The 25,060-nt window shown below is 38.3% G+C and overlaps 2 protein-coding genes across 2 annotated transcripts in view; one reads left to right on the top strand and one right to left on the bottom strand.

Annotated features, from left to right (window-relative positions):
- Positions 1–25,060, top strand: part of IL1RAPL2 (interleukin 1 receptor accessory protein like 2) — a 1,137,954-nt gene that overhangs the window by 602,792 nt on the left and 510,102 nt on the right. The gene's annotated exons all lie outside the window — the stretch shown is intronic.
- On the bottom strand, positions 8,789–10,152 carry TEX13A (testis expressed 13A). Its single transcript, XM_084789850.1, has 2 exons — positions 9,551–10,152; positions 8,789–9,463 (listed from the first exon to the last, which is right to left on the bottom strand). The coding sequence occupies exons 1-2, from the start codon at positions 10,007–10,009 to the stop codon at positions 8,813–8,815; spliced, it is 1,110 nt and encodes a 369-aa protein (XP_084645976.1). The 5' UTR covers positions 10,010–10,152; the 3' UTR covers positions 8,789–8,812.

Genomic DNA, 25,060 nt, shown 5'->3' with positions numbered 1-25,060 from the left:
TAAATCACTATCTATCATATCTTTAAAGGCTCCTATTTCCTCCTTTTCTAGGATACTGGCATTCTTTATTCAACTGAACTGTGTCCTGCCCTTGTGTCATTAGGCATTTTGATAGAACAATACTCAGTCATGAAACTGAAAAGCTTCTATAAGGCAAAGGACACTATCAACAGAACAAAATGACAGCCTGCAGACTGTTCCCCAATCCTACATCTGACAAGGGGCTAATATCCAAAATACGTAAAGAGCTCAAGAAATTAAACACCACCAAACTAAATAATGCAATTAAAAATGGGGTACAGAATTCTCAACAGATGAATATCAAATGACTGAGAAACACTTAAAGAAATGCTCAACATCCTTAGTTATCAGGGAAATGAAACTCAAAACTACTCTGAGATTTCATCTTTCTTTTTCTTCTTTCTTTCTTTCTTTCTTTTTTTCTTTTTTTTTTTTTTTGACAAAGTCTCCCTTTTCAGTGCTGTCTTGCTTGGAATTCACTATGTAGACAGAGGTCCACCCACCTCTGCTTCCCAAGTATTGTGATAAAAGGCATGTACAACCATGTCCAAATGGCTCTTTATTTTTGAACATTTACTCTAATTTCCAGATACCTAAGGTACAAGATTCACAGTCAATGCGAGAAACATCTCATGGTGGTAGAACAGATATAATTTCTCAGGAAACTTAGTCCAGCAACTAAAAACATTTTATTTTATTTTTTTCTTTTTTTTCCTCCTTTATTAATTTATTCTTGTTACATCTCAATGGTTATCCCATCCCTTGTATCCTCCCATTCTTCCCTCCCTCCCATTTTCCCCTTACTCCCCTCCCCTATGACTGTGACTGAAGGGGACCTCCTCCCCCTGTATATGCTCATAGGGTATCAAGTCTCTTTTTGGTAACCTGCTGTCCTTCCTCTAAAAACATTTTAAATGGACAAATATTTAAGTACTTCTTAAGCTGCTTAAATATTAAAATAAGGCCTCTAACTCCCAACAACACAAAGTGTGGGTTTTACCTTAACTCCCAGTGCATCTTATACTCTGTAGCTGCATAAAACTTATCAGCCCTCAGTCTAATTTGGAAGTAAAATGTTTTTTACAGTGCATTGCACATTTATCTTCTTTTTTACCCCCTTTCCTGTCCTGATCACAAATATGTATATACACACAAGCACACATACACGTTGCTTCTTTTTAATTTTTATTAATACATGAGAGAGAGAGAGAGAGAGAGAGAGAGAGAGAGAGAGAGAGAGAGAGTGTGTGTGTGTGTGTGTACACGTGTGTGAAACTTACAAGTATTCCTTTCCAATGTAATTTGTCCAAACTCCTCTTTTTGGCCATCACTCACATTTTGTATGATAACCATCCATGGCTGATACGCTGCCTCAAGTAGACTACTAGAAAACATGAAAGGATAGCAATTTACTTACAGTGTAGATAGTGTTTCATATGTTTCATGAGTGTTGAAACAGATAAAGATTGTCAAGGTTTTCATAGGTGCATGGAACACTGCTCAATGACAAGGAGGTAGTAAACCATGGTCATGCACAGAGAAACATGGAAGGTAAGTTTGTTTGGAACATGAGCTTCTCAAGGACTTTGTTCTAAATGTAGTGCATACAATATTTAACTTTTCCTTTTTCTTTTTTATTATACTTTATTCAGATTACATCCAGATTGTTATCCCCTCACTTGTATCTTCCCTTTTCCCTTCCCTCCCTCTTCTGACATATTCCCCTCTGCTAGATCTGTGACAAGAGGGGACCTCCTCCTCCATCATATGACCACAGCCATCTGGTCTTATCTGGATAGCCTGCCTCCCCTTTCTCTGAGTGCCTCTAGGCCTCCTCACCAAGAGGAAGTGATCAAATAGGGGGCACCAGAGTTCATGTCAGAGGCAGTCCCCACTCTCCCCACAACCACGGAGAATGACTTATCCATTGGCTAGATATGAACAGGAGGTCTAGGCTTACTACATGCATTGTTCTTGGTTTGTACAACAGTTTGTGCAGGCCCCCCTGGGTCCAGATCCGATGACCTTGATGGACCCTTGTAGGGCTCCTGAAACCTCTGGGTCCTTCCATTTCCACCCCCCCCATTTGTTCATACCATTCTCACCTGGAGTCCAGAAGGGAGTCCCAGCATCTGTCCTGATCTTCCACTGGGTGGAGTCTCAGAGGACATTTATGATTGGGGTTACCTTTATTTAATGGAGGCTTCAGATGAGATTTGGAACTTGTTATTTTAAGAAATTGAGCAATTCTTTTAAAAGAAGCTAACAAAATAACTAATGTATAATTTGACTCATATTTAGGCAATGGAGCATGTTTATAACAGATAATGGCTCCATGGAGAAAATGTGTATTTAAGGGAGGTAAATTCCCTCTCCTGACCCAACCCTCATTAAAGAAAGACAATGATGCTCAGCTCAGCACTCTTAATCAGAGCATATATATCCACACATCTTCCTAAGGATGAGTGCCAATTTGCATGGAGCTGGCCTTGCCCTCTACACTGCACAATAGACCCCCCTTGGCAAGATAAGTTGGATGCTATTTGAAGAGTATGGTCTAGATCTATTACTATGAAACAACAAAAAGTCCGAGGGTGATGTACATGTCTTCCCTGAGGTGCCGAATGCATTAACATAAAACCAAGGCTAATATGGTGTTATGCATACTCATTTTCAGTCTAGACCACCGTCTTCAAATGTATGTATTTATATGTATATAAAGAGATAGTAGATGAATGTTTAGTTTCTAGCACCATTATCATGATCCCCTCCTGACTCCCTTTAAGGAAAGAGTTTGCTTATCCTTTATAGTCACATTCTTCGTATTCTCAGAGAGAAAACGTCTTCTGTATTTTTAACTGACTCTAGACCTTATTTCAGAGACACTTCACATGGTGTATACACATAGAGTGGACTTTCCATAAACATCATTTGTTGACATGCTGAAACCCTCAGATCACCAAAGTCTGGAGGTGTTTAACTTACTCATATGAATTAGTGTGTGTGTGTGTGTGTGTGTGTGTGTGTGTGTGTGTGTGTTTGTGTGTGTGTATGTGTTAATTTTTTCTGTATGCCAGGCTAGCTTCTAATTTTCTGTGTAGTTAAAGATGACCTTGTGAACTTTTGATCATCCAGCCAGAACCTTCGTAGTGCTAGGAATGCAAGTACCACATCATATTTAGTTTATGTAGTACTGAGGCTCAACCATAGGGTGCCCTGCATACATGGCAAGCACTCTACTGAGTTACATGACCTGCCACTTAAAATCTTTTGAAAACTTACCATACAAAGTAATAAGTTTTATTATAAATTTCCAGGCATGTTTACTGTTGACCACCCCTTCCTTCTCCTGTATTCTCTCAGCCCCCTCATTTTGCCAATAGAAATGGCAGGAAGGAAATTTTCGTAAGGTGGAGATGTAGAAGATGATGCTGGTTACACCAGTTCTTTTTTTTAAAAAATAGCAGAATAAAAAGACCACATAAAAACCTGATTTGTATTTAGAGGCACTTAAGGGTACTTTTGTGTGATAAGTAATGTTTCTGTTTGTCCATCTAGTTCAATTTTTAATATTCATCCCACATGAATGCAAAAGAAAAGAGGAAAAGAGTTGTTTTTAAGTAGAATATGCTTCTAGGTTTTCTTTTCCATTCTTTAGACACACTAGGTAAATTTGGCTTCACAGTGTGTTGATGACTCATAAGAATGACAGTGGTCAACAAAGTGGATTTCTGTAATCATTCTTTGTGAAAACTGCTGTTATTTCCAAAGCAAAGTCTTGAAAGGACTACTAGAGCTCAGACAAATGGAAAATTAAGTGTTGTAGACAAAGACATTAGGTAGACCTCCTGAAATCTCCTTCCCTTTTCCTCACTTTCGGCAATATATTTTTAAAAATTGTTTTGCCTTCCTTTATTTTGTGATTTGTGTGCATGCAAATACGTGCACCCAGAGACGTTACAAGACAATTTGCTGGAGATAGTTCTATCTTTCTACCATGTAAGTTCCAGGGATGGAAGTCAGGGTTTAGGCTTGGTGGTAAGTGCCTTTACCCACAGAGCCATCTCTTTGGCCTTGCAATATTATCTTTAAACTCATCTTCATTTTTTAAAATATACCTTTATCATTAAGTTTCTTTGATCTAAAGCTAAAAGTCCAAGTCTTATTACCTCTGCGGTGCTTAGAAAGTACTGAAATGAGAGACTCAGAAATAAATTTGTTGTCATTTTCTGTTTTATTGTCATCATTTTAAACTTATTGTTGAGACAAGATCTTTCTATGTAGCACAGGATGGGTTTGAACTCATCATGTAGCCCAGGCTATCCTTAGACTTGCATTAATTACCTCACCTCAGCTTCCCAAATGCTAGGATTTCAGGCATGTGCCACCATACTTCAGACTTTATAGAGAAAACTAAAATGTACCATATATGATTTCAGGAAGATTTTTTTTTAGCCCTTCAAAACACAAAACCAGTATCCAAATATGCTGAAAAGTTACTAGAACAAAATAATACAAATAAGTTATAATATTACTGAGGCTTGTATCTGGTGTCCTTCTTATGTCGCTCTTCCTATCCTCTATCCCCAAGCCCTGTCCTAGAGTTGTGCTGCTATATAAAACCAGTGTTTCCTTTCAGTTCAGTTCTGTCTCAAATGAGTCACCCATATTTTAATGATCCATTTTTCACTCTTATTCAACTCTTTACATTTTCTGATATGTATCACCCTTCAAAACTTTCCCTGTTCTCTGTCCCTGCTCAATCTAACACATAAGCCTAATACACAGGATTCCCCTTGGGTTCCTATTGTCTAGTCCACAGCCGTTCTCTCTGTCCCCCTGCTCCAGAAGAAGAAACAGGTTTTCCAAATTTACCCATGCCTATGAATCCACATTTGGTGGTGGTGGAGGTGGGGGTGGGAGTGGAGGTGGGGGTGGAGGGATATTCCACTACTTTTACAAAACATACCTATATAAGAAGTATTATCTCCTTGGCTTTGACCTTACAGAATCTTGTACCTCATTGTTTCTCATCCCTTAACCCTAAGTTCCCATTGCAAAAAGTCTTTCAAAGCCTTTAAAAAGCATAAGTTTGCTCCATCTTGCACCCATCAGAATGACTAAGATCCAAAATTCAAGTGACACCACATGCTGGCGAGGATGTGGAGAGAGAGGAACACTCCTTCATTGCTGGTGGGAGTGCAAACTAGTACAGCCACTTTGGAAATCTATCTGGTGCTATCTCAGAAAACTGGGAATAGGGTTTCCTCAAGACCCAGCTATTCCACTCCTTGGAATATACCCAGAAAATGCTCCATCACACAACAAGGACGTATGTTCAACCATGTTCATATCACCCTTATTCATAATATCCAGAACGTGGAAACAGCCTAAATGTCCCTCAGTTGAAGAATGGATAAAGAAACTGTGGTACATTTACACTATGGAATACTATTCAGCTTTAAAAACAAGGAAATACCAAAATTTGTGGACAAATGGATGGAAATAGAAATGATCATACTGAGTGAGTTAACCCAGAAGCAGAAAGACTCACATGATATATACTCACTTATAATTGGATATTAGCCCAAAAGTCATGTCCCATGAAAGTCTTCACTTACCAGGAGATTGGGACAGATGTGAGGACATCCCACTGGGACTCTAGGTAAGAGAAATATAGGAGAATGGGGAAATAGAAGGACCCAGAGAGTCCTAGAAACCTACAAGAAGAACATCATGACGGGTGGATCAGGGCCTGCGGGAGTCTGCTCAAACTATTGCACCAACCAAGGAGAATACAAGCAGTAAACATCAAACCTCTACTCTGTTCTAGCCAATGGACAGGACATCCTCCACAGTTATATGGAGAGTGGGGACAGACTCTGACATGAACTCTGATGCCCCATATTTGACCACCTCCTCTTGGTGGGGAGGCCTGATGGCACTGAAAAAAAGAATAAGCAGGCTACCAAGATGAGACTTGATAGCCTATGACCATATAGTGGGGGAGGAGGTCCCCCTTAAACCTAGAGGAAGGGAATAGGGTGAAAGCGGGAGGGAGGGAGGAATGCGAAGATACAGGTGATGGAATAACAACTGAGTTGTAATCTGAATAAATTAATTTAAAAATTTTAAAGCATAAGTTTGCAAACATACAGCTATGTATCAAAGCAGAACTTTGGGATGATTTTGTTTAGTAAACAAACACATGGCTCTGTCATGAATTTTAAAATTTAATAATCCAGCAGTCATGCCTCAATACTTTATGTGACCCTATGTGTGATCATATTATGTGATATGATATATGTGCTTCCACTGCAGGCATTGCAGGCTTTCTTCTGCTACCTCCTTCTGAATGGCTCACGTTTTCCCTTATTCAATCTTGGTTCCTTCCTTCCCTTCAAGGCCTACAAGTTCTCCTCACTCCTTAGTCTTGGCAGTTCAGTTTTTCCTCTGCTACCACCCTGCGTGCTTGCATAGTCAAAGTAAATGCCAGGCTTAGTGGGCATTGTTCAGCTGCCTCAACCTCTTTGAGCTTGTCTTTTGATTCTTTCTCTGGTCACACTGCTAAGTACTTCCTTGCCTCGTAGGTTCCTAACTCAGGTTGATTTTGCCCTCTAGTGGACATGTGGCTATATCCAAGAGGCAGTTTTGGTTGTCACAATGGTAAAGGGTGGGGAATGGGTCATACAGAGTAATAGACTAGGGATTTTCCTGGACCCCCTACAAAGAACAAGAGACTTTAGCCCATAACAAAGATCTGTTCATATCACAATGGCAAGTGCACTAAGATTAGGAAACCCTGTAGTAGAGGGAGATAAGCAAGCCCTAAATGTGTTTGGAGAACTGCAGGCTGGGGACTTGGCCACTAATCCTGATGGTGTCTCTACCCTCACCAATAACAGACAACATATCTCTGGTCCTGTAGGTGTTTCATGGCCACAACAGTCTCTCATTCTCTAGGTTTATGGTACCTAGAGGCCAGCTACGACTCTTCTAGTTGTGCCCCAGTCTGGTCCAGGTGCAGTCCCTCCTCCACCTTCCACTTGTGGATTAAAATGCACACAGTCAATTTCAACAGAGCCACAAGAGAGGGAGAAGACCAACTTCCTACCCACCCTTTACTCCTCTACGCCCACCTTCCTCCACCCCCTGCCCTCACTGAGGTAGGGTTCTGTTCCACTTTACATTCCTGAATACATCGAGAGCTTTTGAAATCCACGTTTTCCTCCATTTAGTATGCTGACGAGTCAGAAGAGAGAATCTCACCAGAGAGCACTGTGCTTTGGCCCATGTAGACTGGCAAACCCTCTGTGCACTATCAGTTGCTGACTCACCTTGGAGCAGTGGCCTGAGTTTCCTGGTCAGAGCTCTGTCTGCTTCGCCCACTGAGGACTAGGAAAGCTTTTTGTTAAGAGGACGTATAATTGCAGAAGTTCATGCTTGCACCTGCTGCTGGCATCCTCTGTAGTCTTTCAGAATCCTCATAGGGGTGGCAAATATCTGCCATGTTAATTTGAATTAAGCATAAACCTGAGGTTAACCCACCCCAGGTCTCCTGTGATGGTTTCATTTCTTGTGATATTACTCTCTCAGAACGTAAGCCTCCTATCCAGTGCATTCCTGGGAACAGTCACTCTAGGCTTGACTTCTGGTAACAGAATTCCCTCAGAGCATAAGCATCCTATCCAGTTTACTCCTGGGGACTTGGAATAAAGGGGTCATCACTATTTGCTACCGACTTGTTCAAGTCCCCTGTCAATTCCATTAAGCTTCTTTAATGGTGCATTGTTTTGAAATTACTTTCCTGATCCAGACATGGCAATACAACACCTATCATCTCAACACTTAGGACGTGGGGGCGGGAGGACCTGGAGGCAAAGTCATCCTCAGCTACACAGTGAGTCTGAGGCCAGTCTGGGCTACATGAACCCCAGTTTATAAAAAGAAAAGAATAGAAAAGAAAAGAAAGGAAAGGAAAGGAAAGGAAAAGAAAAACTGATATAAAAGAAAAATTACCTGATATGGGAGTGATCTAGCTCCTGACAACAGGAATCTACTGGCTAACTTAAAGAAGAGAAGTAAGGTAAAACAAAACTTTATGCAGCACAATTGCAAAGAAAGAAGAGGTAGCTGAGCTCTCTGGAGTCACCCGATCAACCCCTCTGTGCCTCTTTCTACTTGTCAGCTCCCTGGAGTCTCCTGCTAGTATCCCTCTGAAACTGTGTAGAAAGCAGCAGGGTCTGTTCCCCACCTTAGCCAGGGCCAGGCATGGGCTGTACCCTCCAGTGTCACTGGTTATGATCCTGGACCCAACTTCCAGTCATCCACTGACTATTTACCCAATCCCATCCTGGCCATAGAATCTATGTCCCTTCAGATTTTTGCGTCTAATAATCCCTCCAGCTCCATCATTTGAGGGCTAGGTGTGTGGACAGGGAAAGATATTATCTGTTTATCTGTCTAGGTTCTCCAGACACTAGAGAGGGTATACACATATGCATACCCCATACACACACACACACACACACACACACACACACACACACACACACACAGAGTGAAGCCATTCTGGGGCTGTGAATGCTAATAATCTGGAGTATAAGAGAAATCAAAACTTCTGTCTCCCCAAACCATCTATACCATCCCAATATCTCACACCAAGATTTCCCCCATTCTCTTGACCCACCCCAATTCCTTTTCCCTAATTCTACCCAGTACCCTCCAATTCCCCCCCAAAAAACTCATTTTCTATTGGTTTGTTTCAGTTCTATTTCACATTTCAGATTCACTAAGGGTTTTGCAGCCAGATTCCCTTCCCACAGTGAAAGCAGTTTTCCCTCCTTGAAAAATTTACAGCTTTACACCAAGGACAGTCCCAATCTCCAGGTCTGCGAAATGCTGAAAATCTCTTGTCTTTCGGTAGTTCTTGATGATCTCCTTTGTAGATGTCCATATCAGAGACCATGGAGTAGGCATGCATTTGAGGTGGTCTTTCTGTGGTTGGTGTTCGGGGTGGGGTAGGTGTGGCTGGGAAGGGGCTTTCGTATGAGTATGTAAATGAGGCAGGCAGTTGGATAGTTAGTGGTTCAGAGGAGACTGTGGATTTCAGATTCAAGGACTGGGAGAAAGAGCACATGGAGGTTTCCTTGGGCCTGAGATCTACTCTCTGTCTTTTCAAAGGATGATTTTTCCACTTCACGACTCCAAGAAGTTGCATGAAACGGCCACTGGCTTCCTCTGGGGTTCTTTCAGTGGCAGATATTGTCCCTGGCAGAGCAGCTGCTGTTGTGTATGTGCTCCCTTTTCTTCCTGTAGTGGCAGCCATCAACTGTGCCAAGTTTTCCTTCGTACCTGACCACTGTGTGTCTCTCCCGGTTCTGAAAGCAGCAGGATTGATGGTCATAGCGGGTCTTACTGTGCCTGGGAGAGCCCTCAGCTCCTAGGGAGAATTAGACAGGGTTAAAACCTGTTCGGGGAATAGGGGTGGGATGGGCATGGGCAAGACAGGGCCAGGTGACAATCTTACTGTTTGTAGCATCTTCAGTTTCAGCAGGTCTCGTTCTCTCTTCACCTCTTCCAATTTGGCCTGGGCCTGTTGAAGCTGGAGAGCCACCTCCTTCCGCTCCATCTCTTGCTGGTGGGTGAGCTGACTCGAGCCTGATGACAAGGAGAGTGTAGCCACCTTATGCAGGTTAGATAGGTCTTGCAGCCACTGCACCCCATGCCCCTGTAAGCAGCCTTGCCTGTGAGCAAAACGAACACCCAAGGCCAGGGTGCCCCAGGCACAGGCTTCCCGAGCCTCGATAGGTACCGTGCTATCCTCCAGGATGATTTTGAGCTTGTCTTCCACCTCTTCCCAGGTCAGGGACAGGTTCTCAAGGTAGAAATCAGGGCCTTTGTCATGCTTAGCCATTTGTTCGTTGATGAACATTGACACCTTGCTATGCCGGAACCCACTACCGAGATCTTCCGGATTCAAAGCCATGATGACTAAGCGCCTTATTGGTGTTCCTGACCCTGGGAGATAGAATGAATCTGTAGTCCCTGCTCCCTTAGTCCCTTGTGTTAGTTAGTACCTCTCCTCTCCTTCAGTGTCTTATCAGCCCTTGGTTGTTCTCGGCTGCCCCCTGCCCACCCATCCCCTCCCCTCCCCTCCCCTCTGGTCTTCTGGTACCCCTTCGTTCTTCCCTCCCTTCCCCTCCCCCCACCAGGCTCTCTGGCCCCGCCCCTTGGTTATTCCATCATAATGGCTCCTGGTAGCTGCTATTTCTTAAAAGACTTCACAGCTGACATCAACTTTCCAGTCAGTGACCAGGTCCAGGTCCACCATACCTGCCAATTTGCCACAGTGTCCACCTAACACCCTTGCAAAGGCCTGCTTTCCAGGCACAACCCCGTCATCCTGTTTCTCCAGCAATTTAAAGAAGAGGAAATCTTCAGACCAACACTCCTGGGTTTTGATCTAGGACTATTCCAACTTCCAGACTGTGAATGTAGTGGGGAGAGCTAAAGGAAGGTTCCTACACCTCCTTGGAAGTTAGGGAAACTTCCATAAAAGATGAAAATCCTCAAAGACATGTCAGAGGGAAGAGGGGAACAGAAAAGACTTGAAGCAAAAAGAAAATGAAACTCTCCAAAGGAGGATTTAAAATTCACACACTCTCCTTGCAAGGAGCTTATCCCACCCAAAAGGCTGTTGTGCACCATCTTGGAGAGGCAATTTTCCACAAAATGTCTTAAAAACCTCTAGCACCAAACTCTTCCTAAAACAACAACAAGAACAACAACAAGAACAACAACAACAACAAAAACTCACTACTTCCTAATTAAAAGAGGAAAAATAGGCAAATTATAGCTTGTTTGAATAAATGATAATTCACAAGTTCAACAGTATTAAGAACCAGAAAAATATTCAGAGCACTTCAGCCTCCAGAAGGACCTTTCACTCAAGGCTGAAAGGAGAGAAACCACCTGATTGGTTGTAGCTAGGGATTAGCTGAAAAACATCTAACAGCTTTAGTTCAAGGTTACATCAAGGTTGGGTTGCCAAATACAAATAGCCAAATCACTATGAATGTAACATTTATATAATTCCTGATTGTTTTGTGATTCTTCTTGCTGTAGGTAGCTTATTGTATATAGGTGCAATGATATAAATGTATCGGTTAAAAAAGAAACATAATAAAAACTGGAAAAAGAAAAGAAAAATCGAATTGTGGCTGGTAGAAACTCAGCTGTTTCTAACACTTAAGTTGAGGTTTGTTTATGCATTGCGTTTGGTTGTGATTAAATAGAAAATGTATGGAGAGGACGTCAGATTGACCCTTTATTTAATTTACTTGCCATTTTATTTTATTGTTTTAATTTGAAGTGGTTTTTTATTTAAAAGTATGAATAAGCATTTTAAGGCAATTTTACGTTTTTAGAAAATTGAGCAGAAACCAATTTCTTTCTACTTTGTTCCCAACACCTGTATTAGTTTCACTTGTTAAAATTACTGAGCTAATTTAGTAATTGTTAAAGTTCAGTGCAAGTTCACTCTTAGAATACCATAATCTGTAGGATTTGAAAAATATGTCATATGTATCCACTATTTTATCTTTCAACCATCCATTGCCCCTCCCTATTCCTTTCACCTCAGTACTTTGTCAGCCACTAATTGTTATTCGTTCCACAATTGTCTTTCTCAGGAAAAGTATATATTTGGAATCATGTGATATATATCATTTTCAGATTTCTTTCTTTCAATAATTATGGTATGACTTATTAATATACATTGAATATATATCATATAAGATTCATAAAGACAATTTTGCCCATGTTATACTGCATTATGAGCATATTTTTCCCTACAGACCTTTCCTTTTCCCCTTTTCATGCTCACAATACTCTCTTTGCTGTTTATGTGTGTCTATACATCTGTAAAAATTTAATATTCAAAAATGAGAGAAAACATATTTTGACTTTTAAATATTTATGGTGATGAATTTTATAGCACATACACTATTTTTTTCTTTTTATGGCTGAGTAATACTTCACTGTGTATACACCACATTTTTATTACTTATTTTATTTTTTAGATCATAATATGACTATATTTATTTCTTCCCTTTTCTCCCTTCAAGCCCTCCTATATACTTCTCTTTGCTCTCTTTCAAAGTAATGACTTTTTTTCCCACTAAATGTTATATATGCACATATATTCCTAAATATCACCTGCTTAGTCCTTATAATGGTACTGTGTTTTCAGGGGTGACATCTGATATTGTATACCAATTATTGTGCTCTGCCTGGGGAAGACTATTACTCCCTCTCTCAGCTGTAGGTTTGTTGTTGTTATTGTTACTATTTTATTTTGCTTTTCAAGACAGGCTTTCTCTGTGTATACTTGGCTGTTCTGGAACTTGCTTTGTAGACCACGCCTGCCTCTGCCTCCCTGGGTGCTGGGATTAAAGGTGTGTGTGTGTGTGACACAATCTCCCTGAAGTAGTTACTTCTTTGAAGAAACATAGAATCTTTAAGAAGCTTTAATTGGCATTCTCCTGATAGCTGAGTCTATTCAACCCTTTCCCTGATATTTATTGGGTATTTGTATTCTTTTCTCATGAGAACTGACTATTCACTTTTAGTTTTTGTTGACCAGGTAATTTTTTTGGTGCTTAATTTTATGTTCTAGAGATTAATCTCTTATAAAAGAGAAATTTCCATATTTCTCCACTGTAGAATTTCTCCTCTTCTGATTGTTTCCTTTGTTGTGCAGAAGCTTTCTAATTTCATGGAGTTTTATGTTTTCAAATTTTTGTTTTGTTTTGTTTTTTTAATTATTTTATTTTTGTACATATACATTTATATTATTCCACATATACACAATAGATTACCTATGGCAAGAAGAACCGTGACACAATCGAGAATTATATAAATGTTATGTTCTTAGTATTTTGGTTATTTGTATTTGACAGCCTTGAAGAAGACATCTTTCCTATATTGGTGCATCTAAAATTCTGAATGTAAATCAATCTCCGTCACATATTGTCATTATCAACTTAGAACACCTATCTAGACCTAAAAACATTTTAACCCCTAAACAATTAAGCTTCATTGTAAAACTAAGTTAGCTGGTCTTCAACTCCATGAGAGATTTGAGAAGGAATAAACTTGATTACCTGAGTATGCCAGGAGTGCAGGTTAGTAGCTTTCCAAATGAGAAGATGACAGAGACAGATTGCTACCTGAACAGTTACCCAAAACTATTATGTTGTAGCATCATCTTCAGCTTTCTGGCCCAACATATCTGACAGACATATTTATGAGGCAGGAACTATTGAGGACTTGCTTACCCTGTCTTGGCAGAGTTTGGCTGTCCACTCTGCCTGCATCCAAGCTTGCCCTTTTTTAGGCAGATTTCTGTGTGTGGTAGAAATGAGGACCTTTTGCCCAGTGGCTTGTTTGCCACATTTGAAGTCATCTCCATAAGGAGGTTCTTTGATGCTCACCATTTTCTTTGAGGTAGGCTGGGTGTTGTCAAGAGTTAACCTATCTTATTGTCAATGAATCTTTAAAGTAATAAAAACATTTTAAATGCCATATTCTGCATGTCTCTGGGGTTTTTGAAGACCTTTTCTTTCTATAGAGTCATATCTGTACCTAAGATGTATATTATTGGGATAAAAGTAGACTAGCAATTGACATGACCATGATTTAATCTACTAACATTTAATTTGTAAAACTTAATTCTCCTAAACAGCTTAAGAGCACTTTCAAGGCATTAGAAGTAATCTTGAATCATAATTGAGTTATATGGGTACAATAACTCATATTAAAGTGTATATATATATATGTTATATATAATGTGTGTGAAGAATAATCTTACATTTGAATTCTATACCACTGTATCTAGAACTTATTTTACCTCTATATGCAAAATTCTATATCAGTGAATTAAAAATATCTTGTGAGTGACAATTGAGGCATTTGGTTGATGAGCACAGTCTCCTTGTGGATCCCACATCTGGAGAGTAGGGACTACTTCAGGCATGTACTCTGGCCACTTAACTTAGATCACTTCCCCATGGAAAGACAGCCATGCCAGCCTACAAAGGAAGAGGTTACAGCTAATACAGATGAAACTTGTTAGGCTGAGGTCAGATATTAGGGGAAGCGGGCTCCCCTGTCTGAGTACTAAGGGAGGGAGGGAGAGCGGATAAGGAGAGGATGAGGGAGAGGACTACAGTCAGGATGTGAAGAATTTAAACTGCAGAACAAGCAGGTAACTTGTATTGCTAATCCCACCATATGGGACTAGCTCTGAGACTGCCTGAACCATGAATGTCTAGGCATAGATAAATGATTCTTGTTGACTAAAGAACCCCTATGAATTACTATTAGATGCTATCTTTCATATGAAGATTTACAGATGTCTTTTTTTCCTGCTCATACAAAGAACAGAAATCCAGCCATAATTGTTCCATGCATCATGTACACCTTTATACATTTATAATTTTAGGACTGTATAGTGCTTGTGAGAAATTACATGCTTTCAGAACAAAAGAACCAGACACTGACATTGGATCAGATGTGGCAGGATGAATTCCTCACAGCATACTGGACATTGACATCCTGTTTGGAGAGAGCGGTTGAAAAGAAAGAAGGGGGAATACAGAACTGTACAGGGAAGCTAGAACACTTTCAATTCTTGCTGTTATTTCTTAGACTACTGGACTCCTATTGGGAGGCTGTTGCTTATGCCTCCTACATGTCAGGTTTTTTTTCCCTCTAGCAGTTTTGGCATTTCAGGTCTTACATTAAGGTTTTCATTCATCTTATTTTTGTACATCATGAGAAATAGGAATCTGTTTCCATTTATATTCATGAGGATATCCAGTTTTCCAAGTGCCATTTGTTGAAAAGACTTTTATTCATTATGTATCTTGATATATTTGTCAGTAATTAGGTGGCTGTGGCTGCATACATTTACTTTTGGTTTTCTTTTTTGCTATTTTATTGATATGCATGTCTGTTTTTGTTCCAGCAATATATACATTTTTATCACTATGGCTTTTTAGCATAATTTGAGGACTATTGTGACACTCTAGATACTCTTGTATTGTTTCTTCTTCTTCGATTGCTTTGCTTATTTAGAATATTTATGCTTTCTTATACACTTTAGGTTATTATTTTTTTCATTCCATGAAGAAAACATTTGGAATATTTTTGATAACTGTGTTGAATCTGCACATTATATCGGGGAAAACGGCCAAAGATAGGTATTGTTAGGCACATAATGAGATAGAGAAAGATATTTTGAACTCAGGGTAGATTACAAGGTGAATGAAGTGGTGTCTTTCCAAATAATACATGGAATTCAGGCTGGATGAAGGTAAGCCAGGGTCATTGGATTTGTCTAAGAAGATAGCCTTACCGATTTTACTGATAGTCAATGGAAAGATAAGATTGCTAGGGCAGAAGGCACATGATGGCAGGAAAATAAAAATTTGAGTAGTTACAAGTCTTTCAATATCTTTGGTAAAAATGAGAACACAGAAATCAAATAAAAGCTCATGGAGGTATAGGGCATGATGATTTAGTTACTGAGTCTGTTTTCATTTTATTAATAACTGTTAAATATATGTGTGGTATCTAAGTATTTTATCTGTTTAACTGACTTTAAAAATAAGTACCTAAATATTTTAGTTTTAATTTTGAGCATCCACATACATGTATATGTACACATACATATGCTGAGGAACAACCACGTCGTCTTGCACATACTAGTCATGTGCTATATACCACCAAGCTACATCCATAGGCCAAAAGTCAATTATATTTTTAGTCTAAAATTGTATCTTTAGCAAGTTGTATATGCACACACACATATTCACTATATCTTGATATGTTATGTGTTTTTAAGACAGTAAAATAAAGAATGCAAAATCAATTTATATAGTTTATAGTTTGAATAATATCATAGTACTGGCTAATGTGGTTCATTTGTATTGAACACCAAGTATATATGAGACACCTTACTAAATGCTTTCAGTAAAGTACTTCACATTATGTTGTTCTATATTTTCTTTTCAAAAGTATTTATATGGAGGTACTGGAAGGATGGCTCAACAATTAAGAACATTTGATGTTCTTCCAGAGGACCTGAGTTCAGTCCCCAGCACAACTACCTGAAACTCCAAATCCAGCTCTAAGGCACCTAGTATCATTTTTTGTCTTCCATGGTCCCCCCAACATGAATAAAAAATACTATTTTTGAATAAAAATAAAAACATTTTTAATTTTTAAAAATTGATTCTTCTCTCATAGACTATAAAAATAAAATAAAATAAAATAAAAATAAAAACATTTTTAATTTTTAAAAATTGATTCTTCTGTCATCTAGACTATAGTTTTCCCTCTCCTCCCACTTCCTCCTGTCCACCTTCCTACTCCCCATCCATGACTCCTCCATTTCCCTTCAGAAAAAGATAGGCCTCCAAGGGATATCAGCCAAATATGGTATATCAAGTTGCAGTTATATTATCCTTGCTTGGTATAGGAGATGGGCAGTTCAGACTCTGTATCTCCCATTATAAAGAGTCTTTGCTAGGAGTATCCTTGTAGGTTCTTGGGAGTTTCCATTGTCCTAGGTTTCTAGTTTTACCCTGAGATGTCCCTTCCCCCACTTCCAGTTGTTTCACACAGTACTCTCCCCCTCCATCCTCCCCCAACCTGCTCCTTCCTGTACCCATTCTTATCTCCTCACCCCTGCATCCCCCATCTACCCAAGACCCACAATGTCTATTTTATTTCCTCTTCCCAGGGAGATCCATGCATCTTCCCTTAAGTCCTCCTTGTTACTTTTAATTAACTATTTATTCATGTATTTTATGTACATGAGTGCCCTGTTGTCATGTGCATCAGGAAGGAGAATTGGATCCCATTATATTTAGGTATGAACCACTAAGTGGTTGCTAGAAATTGAACTCAGGACCTCTGGAAGTGTAGCCAGTGCTCTTAACCACTTAGCCATCTCTTCAGCATGTTGTTACTTTTTTAAAAAGTTGTTTTTATAAAGAGCAATTTAGGAAGATTCAGAAAACATCTCCCTCTAAACTGAAGATCAAGTTTGGTTAGAGCAGCGGTTGATGAGAGAGAGAGCGGGGGTGGGGGGGGTGGGGGGGCGGGAGGAAGAATGTGGTTCCCTCTATAGCAAAGATCTAGAATTCCTATGACCATTATAAAAGTTAAATGTTTCTTAAGCTGAAGATTCTTCTTTTGTACTGTAACGCCTTTCTTCCATTGATCCCCTTCAAATTATCCTATAGAAAAAAATTTGAGTAAATAATTCAAATACTTTGCATCACCACTACTAATTTACTGTTTATAGATTCTGGCCTAGGAGTCCCATGTCTTTTGTCAATCAGTGTTTATGGTATTAATTGGAAAAGTCATCAAAATCTCAGACCTTATAAATCTGACATTTGGGAGTGTAATAATCCTATAAACATGGTTGCTTTTACTAGTCTCATTTTTTTTTTCATATAACAAAAACTGAGACTATTACCTGGGAGCCATGTGACCTGGGGAGCTGGCCTGGAGAAAGAATGAGATTGAGGCATGTCCAAACCCTGAAAATCTTGTCTTGAGACTAGCAAAATTAGGACTGTTTCCTCCCTGTTCTGGGTCTGCATGTCTCTGTACATGTAGCCTTACATACCTTGCGGCCTCCACCTTTGCGACTTTTGAGGTGGTCATGTAGCCTGGTGGTCAGGTTGCAGGTGAAACTTTCTTTCCTTATAAGCAAACACCCAGAATCCTTCTCTTTCATGCAAATAAGGCATTCCCAGAACTGTAGGCCAGGCCAATGATGTACTCTCAGCCTGAAAATGTCTACCTACTCCCCAAAGGTTTAAATAGCCTTTGTTCCCCTCAATAAAATTAGCTGTCTCACTGACACCTGCCTCCCAAGAACTCTGTTTCTTGAGTGCACATGCACTGCCACCTGAGGTGTCCATCCCCCAGCTGTTCCTGCCTTGCTCTGCCTCACAGGTGGTCACACAGGTAGGGAAGTGGGGCAAAGAACTGCATGAGACTTAGTCACCTGGCCAAAGACCCATCATTAGGATACGACAGAGGTGAGATTTGAACCCGAGTCTCTGATTCTAGGGACCATATTTTCTCAAACAACAATCTTCTCAAGTATAATTTATTTTATTTTCTAAAGTTAACCTTACATGTTCCCTAACTTTACTGTGAACTATAAAGAAATAAGTGGATGATTTTGAGTTAGAGATTAACAGTAGCATGCCAAAGGCTGGATATTTATGTCAATGGGAGATCAAAGCACTTGAGAATTTATTTCCTGTTCATACCTCCAGCACATCCTTATTTGTTTACATCATCTGTGAAATACAACATTTTTTGACAAAAACATCATATAAAAAGCAAAACACCTGTGAATTCTTCACAACTCTACAAACTAAAAGTATTTAACAGAAAAAAAAAAAAACCATAGAAAGGGGATTTTTCTCAAATGACCTTGTATTTCTCCCAACATTTTTACAGCATAAAGACTTTTTATTCTTACATTAGATTTTCATTTACTTTTCAATGTATATACCTAGCATAGCATATGGCAAGTAACAAATAACTTTCATTATAATAATTCTGTAGAACTTTTTTTCATTGAATGACATCAATAAATTTGCAAATTTGCCCTCCTTTTGGTGTATTATCGCATTAATATTATATTATTATAGTTTTATGTAGTTATGGTCTATATTAGTCTTAAAGTTGACAGTGCAATTAAGTTCAAAAATATTTCAAAGGCCTGAAATGATGACTCATTGTTTAAGAGCACTTCTTTCTTTTTCATTTTTAAAAGATTTCTTATTTTTTACATATACATTTATATTATTACACACACACACATATATATAATAAACTACATACAGCAAGAAGACCACAAAACAATCATAAATTATATTAATGTTACATTCATAGTGTTTTGGCTATTTATATATCGCAACCTTGAAAGAAAACATATTTCCTATCTTGATGAGTCTAAAATTCTGAATGTAAATCAATATATATCATATCTCATCTCTATCAACTTAAAACATCTATCTAGACCTAAAAACATCTTAACCCCTAAATGACTAAGCTTAATTGTAAAACTAATCTGGTCTTCACACCCATCAGAGACTTGAGAAGGAATAAAATTAATTACCTGTTAACAGGAAGTGCAGGTTAGCAGCTTCCAAAAGATCACTTCTATTTTTGAAGAGAACTCAGATTCAATTCCTAAAACCTACATGACAGTTCACAAATGTCTATAACTGTGATTTCAGGGGATCTGATATCCTCTTTTAATAGCAACAGCCATCATGCATGCATGTTCTGCACAGACATACATGTATTCAGAACACTCATGCACGTGAAATAGATAAATCTAAAAAAAATTAAAACTATATCCAAGAAAGCCACCTTTCACTAATAAATTTTGGGGAATAATATGAAAAGGACCTTGGAATTCGCTAAAAAATCAATTGTCTTATGTTTTGAGGAGGATAGTCTCTTTTAACAATTGCAGAGTGGCTTGTAGTTATATACATTAGTCAATTTACATTTTCAGTTTTTAACAGTATTATTTTTTTGTGCATAGGTACATGTATGTCTGTGCACCATATGCAGGCCTGGTGCCTGTTGTGGCCAAAGGAGGGTGTTTCATCCCCTGGAAAGGGAATTATATATGGTTGTAAGCAGCCACATGGGTGCTGGAATTAAGCCTGGGGACTTTGGAAAAAGTAAGTGCTCTTAACTGAAGAACCATCTTTCCAGTCCCAATTTACATTTTTTAAAATGTCAAAATGAAAGGTTTTTTCTTAGTATGTTGATCACTAGATGTTTCTGGAATTTACAAAAATAATATTTTGAGGTGAAATAGGATTATGAAAGGAACTATTTATAAAGAATTCAGCCATATCATAAGCCCTTTTACTAATGCTTCTATTCTTATGTATAATTTCCCCTAATTCTTTAGATTCTTGACACTTGGTTAACCCATGTGTTACACAAAATCACATATACTCAAACCATACTTTAGATTTTGTAATATAAACAAGTCCCATAAATGTGAGTTTTAATGAATATTTCAAGAAATATAACTTAAACTAGCTGTCATTAAACTTTTGTATAGAAACCTATGATATTTATTCAAAATTTTGCAGCAGATTTGCAACACACATTAATAGAATTATTCTTAGTACACTATCTATAAACACCTATTTCTCCCTTTATCGGCTTACCAAATTGGTATGAGTAACCACAAGTTAGTTTGGATTCTAAGCAGTGTTAGTATCAATTTCTGAGAGTAAAATCCAAGAGATCTTGATCCTTGCTAGACACATTTAATAAAGATATTTTTTAAAATCTTCTTTACATTTAGATTTTATTCCTGTTAGTTGACACTTACCTTGCTTGCCTGTTTTCTCACAGTCTGGTATAATAACTGATAAAAGACATGGAAATAGAGTTAGCTTTTCTGTTTTATAAGTTCTATATTCATGGACCCAAATACACATGACCCAAAGATGCATAAAAATAAAATAATCACACATGTACCAAACATGAACCAAGTTTTGTCAGTATTCAGTAGATAATGTAGTATAACTCTTATTTACATATTTACATAGTGTTTACATTTCATTAGTTATAAGTCAGTTGGGAATGATTTAAAATATGCAGGAGAATATACATAGGTTATATGTAAATGTAATATCATCTTATATTAAAAAATAAGCTCAAATATCAGAAATTTTTTGCTACGGAGGTGTGTTGGGGGCATTCGGGAGCAGTTCCCTTATGGATACTAAGAGATAACTCTACCTGCAAAGATTACCAATGCAAGGAACTGTAAGCCATTGCTGGAATATCATTGTAAAGGCCCTTTCTTTACATTAATCCACAATGTGTTTCTTGTCCCCCTTGGGATATGAAGAGGGAGAGAAAAAATTATGTTCGTCATTCTTGCATATGCATTAGTCTGCCTCCTCAACCTTGCAGAGCTCTAATTGTACCTAATGAAAGAAAAGTAACAGTTTTAGGCCCGAATTGTAGGAAAAATTTTAAATAGAACTGGCCTGAGGCATTCTTCAAAATAAAATCTAAATAATGCAAGATTGTTAGCCAGAACTGTGCCAGGGCTAGATTACATGACTAATAAAAATCAACTTGAATCTTGGACTGTCAGGGAGCCTTGATCACACCTCCACACCTCTACTAGGTCAGCTACAGTGACAACAGAACTCAAACTGGGCTTTGTCTTTAAGTTCCAGGGACCTTGGTTATCACCAGCAACTTCATATTAGGACTTGTTCATAGGTTAACAAGCAATTTGTCAGCTACAATTGACATGCCAGTGAACAGAGCCAGGGTGAGTTTATGCAGGGCCCTGGCCTAGGGTTGTTTGTGTTTGAAGGGTTAGGGAGTATTGAAACATTTCCTCCTGCAACTCATCAGCCATCTTCAGGGTGAGTTCCTGCCCTTATGGTCACCCCAAGTTAATACAAGTGCTCCTGGCAGGACCTAAATCAAGTAATCTTTAGAGGGGTGGTGGGAGAATGAGGAAAATCTTTGCCTGGAGGTCTGGGTTTTATTATAGAAAATATTTGTCCAAGAAGACCTCAGAAAATTTAGTGGGCCATCATTAACCCTTCGACCTCCAAAGTTCTGACCTTTGTCTTGTAGCTAGTATTTTATTGTACCTGGAAGTTTCTTTTTCATTCACTCTCCTTTTTGTATCTACTTCTGTGTATCCTTTGGATACTTTCAGACTTTCCTGGTCCTCTAGTATTAGACCTTTTCCCCAAATTATCCTTTTCAGACCATTTCCCTTCAAGCAATATTCCTAAACTAGGGGCCTATTTTAACCCTTTGCAATCAATGTGTTGTTTATAAATGTAGTTGTGATTGCTTGAGATTATTATATAAATACATACTACAATTGTTATTGTTTATTGATGATAATCAGTAATGCAAATTATACTAAAATTCTGGTTTTATAGTTATTTATTGAGTATCTAATATATGACAAATATTATGCCAGGTATTTTATATATTTTATTTGACATGATGGTATGGAAAGGGCATGTATTATTACAATTCTACTTTAAAATGCCAACCAACTTTTAAATTTTAATTTAAAAACTTTTGAGGCTTTAAAATATGTAAACTGCAATTACATCATTTTTACTTCTCCTTCTCCCCTTAAACTCTGCCCATGTACCTCCTCCCCATTTCAACTCCCTCTCAAATTCACAAACTAGTATTTAATTATTCTTTCTGCCCCTCTGGCTCTGTCTGTCTATCTGTCTGTCTGTCTGTCTGTCTGTCTGTCTATCTGTCTTTCTCTCTGACTCTATTTATCTTTCTGTCTCATGCACAATACCATATATATGAATGTATATATATATATATATATATATATATATATGAGTATGCCCGCTGATTCTATTTAGTTTTACATGTGAGTGTATTTGTTTAGGATGGATCACTTAGGATTCAATAACCTATAATGGAACTCATTCCTGGAAAAGACTGAGTTTCTTTTTCTCAGCAGCCAATAATTGCCTATAGCTCTTCGTCTAGGGGTAGGGACTCGAGAGATTTCTGCTATTCAAGTTAACATATCAACTGGTGTTATTATATGGGTTAGGGTATAAGTATAGGCGACCATACTTTTGATATTTTGTGGATATAGCTTTCCTCTCCAATAAAGAAGACACTATCTCCTAGCAGATATCTTGGTCCTCTGGCACAATCTTCCTGTACCTTCTTCCAGACTATTCCCTGAACCTTAGGTTTAGGGTTTATGTTGATGTATCATTTACAGTTGAGCACCCCACAGTCAGCTGAGCTCTGCATTTTGACTTCTCTTAATGGCCTCTGTCTGTTGTACAAAGAAACTCCTTTAGTGAGAGGTGAGAACTACATTCATCTCTCAGTATACGGATATGATAAATTTAAAATCCAGTTATAAATTACAGTGGTTTAGCAAAGTGTCAGTAGTAGGTTCTCCTCTAGGATCCATGGGTATTTGGCCAGGATTTGGTAGGACAAATTTAGAACTTGTCCTTCTCATATATTTGGTTATACCCAAATATAAATTCACTATTGTACTATTGGGGAATATCTTGTCATGCTAGTCATTGTTGTAGCTTATAGGCTTGTACCATTAGGGGTATCTTGTCATGCTGGTTGTTGTTGTAGTTCATAGGTTTTACAGCTGGGTGGTACTGTTGATTACTTTTTCTCCCATGGCAGCTTGCATAGCACTTTTAGATAGTATGATAATTAGCCCTCATTGAGTAGGTTTCCAGGTGAGTTCCAGGTCTACACTTACAAGTTCTCAGTTTAAACTCTTCCTGTAATACAGACTTGCCTTCAAGCTCTAGGAGGCACCCAAGGACAAGGTCAGTAGCCGAATTGTTTTGGGAGACTTTCAGACTTCTTTGATCAACACCTTGAAGAGAAGTTTTCTGTGCTTGGCATCCGGGCCTTTATGAGATTGTTTTGTAGGTTTGTCTTTCTTTTATCTTATTTTCTGCTCAGTGATACTGCATGTTAGATAGTGATTTTTTTATAGAATAAAATATTCTACATATTGTTTCTATTATTGATAATTCTGGTCTTTAGTTTTCTTCTCATGGAGGTAATAATGGGAAGATATTAGGTATGTAATTAAGTCTTTCCTACCTGTATGTGCTAATATCATGGAGCATATATTATCAAAGTCTATAGCATCAAGGAATGGTTCTTTTGCAAATTTTAGATTAAATTTTATTTTACGTGTATGAGTATTTTACTTGAACGCATATATGTGCACCATGTACATGTCTGGTATCTGTAGATGCCAGAAGAAGGATTAGATCCCCTGTAACTGGAGTTACAGATGGTTATGTGCCATCATGTAGGTGCTAAGACCCAAACCCTGGTCCTCTGCAAGAGCAAAAAGTGCACTTAATCAGCCATCTCTCTCCAGATCCAATCACTTGTTCTTTTTGTTTGGGTTCTGGAAACCCACAGTAGAAACAGTGGAAAGCAGTATCATACAGAATATACTGGTGCTTTACCTGAACTCCAGAGTTGGTCTACTTAATACTAGTCTCTGAATACATTTGCCCAGTCCAAATTTATGAGTGTTTTGTTTTTAATTATCTTCACTGATTAGGAATCTTTTTTATTACATTTTTTTTGTAAACCTAACGTGCACAGTATTCTGCCTTTCTGTGTTTTGTATATTTGGGATGTTGTAAATTTTCAATGGAAGTTCACTAAACAGTATGATTAGCAACAATCATTTGGGGACCCTCTTCAAATGAGTAGTTGGCATGCTAACTCCACCTGATAGACGATTGTAAAACTATATCAATGTGTACAGCTAGCCTTGATGCTTTGTATTGTTAGCAATGAGTTAATGTTAATTTAGATGATGTCCTGAAATATCCTCCAGAAAGAAAGATTGAACACTCACACCGAGATTTACAGTTGACCTCAGTCCTTGTCAAGATGCTTCTCATCCTGTCTCTCATACTTTACAGTATCCCTTTGTATTGTTGAGATCTTCTGGTAAGGGTAGTGAAAAATCCTTTATAAAAAGAAGCAAATATAAATTATGTATTTATTTCTTTTAAGTTATTCAAATTCATCAAATATATTTTTTATTTTTCTGTTTTTATTTTCATGTATGTATGTCTCTATGTATAGTTGGTGTGCATATATGTGGATGAATATTTCTGCTTGTGTGTGTGTGTGTGTTTATATGGGTATGTATGAAGCACATGTATGTTGAGATATGAGATTGATGTCAGGACTTAAACCTTGGTTACTCTTCCAGCTTGTTCAGTGAGGTTTGGTATTTGAATAAGTCCCAGAAGTCACCCACATGATTAATCTTTCTAGCTATCTCATTGCAAACTTTATTTTCTAAAGCTGGAGTTTCAGGCTGGCTGCCATGCCCACCCATGTGGGTTCTAATAATCCAAACTGT

The sequence above is a fragment of the Acomys minous genome (assembly GCF_964271855.1).
Source record: "Acomys minous genome assembly, chromosome: 7".
Lineage (NCBI taxonomy): Eukaryota > Metazoa > Chordata > Mammalia > Rodentia > Muridae > Acomys > Acomys minous.
The sequence above is the reverse complement of the archived record's forward strand: the minus strand, read 5'-3'. Positions and strand labels throughout refer to the sequence as shown.